Genomic DNA, 1,439 nt, shown 5'->3' with positions numbered 1-1,439 from the left:
TCTGGGAATGGCACTTTGAGAGCCACTGTGTCAGTCCATCAAATCCTCTAAATGAGCTAGGTATCTACCACTCTCTGTGAGGAAGGTACCGTTATTCTTCCCATTTTTAGTGTAGGCCTAAATCCATGCTTGTTGGAACGGTGGGTTCTGGTCCCATCTCCTCGCAAGAGAGAGGGCAATCCCTACGTATTGGCCTTGAAAGTGATGTTTGTCATCATTTCTCAGACAACAGCCTGGGGCTCAGAAAGTTTGACTTGTTCAAAGTCCCACAGTCATTAGGGGGAGATGCTGGCATTGAACTAGGTCTCTCTCAAGTCAAGACTTTTCCCACTCTTAACAAGAGAAGATGCCTAGTTTCTGAGCCCAGACGTTGCCTCAGAAAATTCTGCCCTGGCTTCAGAGCTCAAGAGGCTGCAGGGGGTGTGGCTGGCCAGTTCCCACACAGCTGGCTAGGTCCCAGCAGCCAGGGGACCACAGGGCCTCACACTCCCACTGAGGCCTTCTGCCCACGGCGCTGCCTTCACCTATAGCTTCATAAAGGCTGGATGGAGGTAGCACGGCTGGCACCGGCTCCTCTCCTCCTGTGTTCTCCCTGCAGTCTCCTGGGAGCTCCATGACCATGACACAGCTGCTTCTGCTTGTGGCCCTCCTGGTCCTGGGACACGTGCCATCAGGTAACATTGGCTGTGTGAGTGCGTGTGTGTAAACATGAGGACTAGGCTCTTAGGTCCTGAGGACAGAGGGCCCTAGACCCGCATTTACGTTCTGGCCCCACCACTGACTTGCTGGGCATGTCAGCCTGCCCCTCAGTTTCCAACTCTATACGATGGCATTCTCTCACTCATTATTTGCTTGAAAAATATTTAATGTGTGTAAGGCGCTGCTGTGACTGCTGGGATCTAGCAGTGAAAGAAAATCAAGTCTTTGTTTTCATGGAGCTGACATTTAGTTGGCAGAGATAGAAAATAAACAGATAAACATATAATATGTCAAGGGGTGATAAAAGCTGAGAAGAATTAAGGCAAAGTAAGGGTTTGAGTGGCATGTGGATCTGGGGGTGATGGGAAGACAGGGACCGTTGGGGAAGGCTTCTGAGAAGTTGTTTTTCTTTTTGAAACCTTTTTATTAGGCCAGGCTTGGTGGCTCAGCCTGTAATCCCAGCACTTTGGGAGGCCGATGTGAGTGGATTGCCTGAGCTCGTGGGTTCGAAACCAGCCTGGGCAACTTGGCGAGACCTCGTCTCTACAATACATAAAAATTAAAGCCGGGCTCGGTGGCTCAGCCTGTAATCCCGTGCCTTTGGGAGGCTGAGGTGAGTGGATTGCCTGAGCCTACGGGTTCGAGACCTGCCTGGGCAGGCGAGACCTGATCTCCACAATAAATCAAAACAATCAGCCGGGCATGGTAGCACATGCCTATAATTCTAGCTACTTGGAAGG

The 1,439-nt window shown here is 50.9% G+C and overlaps 1 protein-coding gene across 1 annotated transcript in view; it reads left to right on the top strand.

The window, feature by feature from the left end:
* Positions 1–619: 619 nt before the first annotated feature.
* Positions 620–1,439, top strand: part of DEFB124 (defensin beta 124) — a 3,342-nt gene continuing 2,522 nt past the window's right edge. Inside the window, exon 1 of the mRNA XM_021712350.1 lies at positions 620–674. Within this exon, the coding sequence (XP_021568025.1) occupies positions 620–674 (55 nt within the window). The remainder of the gene's footprint in view (positions 675–1,439) is intronic.

This window comes from Carlito syrichta, unplaced genomic scaffold (genome assembly GCF_000164805.1).
Source record: "Carlito syrichta isolate Samal-C Ts95f unplaced genomic scaffold, Tarsius_syrichta-2.0.1 Scaffold303207, whole genome shotgun sequence".
Lineage (NCBI taxonomy): Eukaryota > Metazoa > Chordata > Mammalia > Primates > Tarsiidae > Carlito > Carlito syrichta.
The sequence above is the reverse complement of the archived record's forward strand: the minus strand, read 5'-3'. Positions and strand labels throughout refer to the sequence as shown.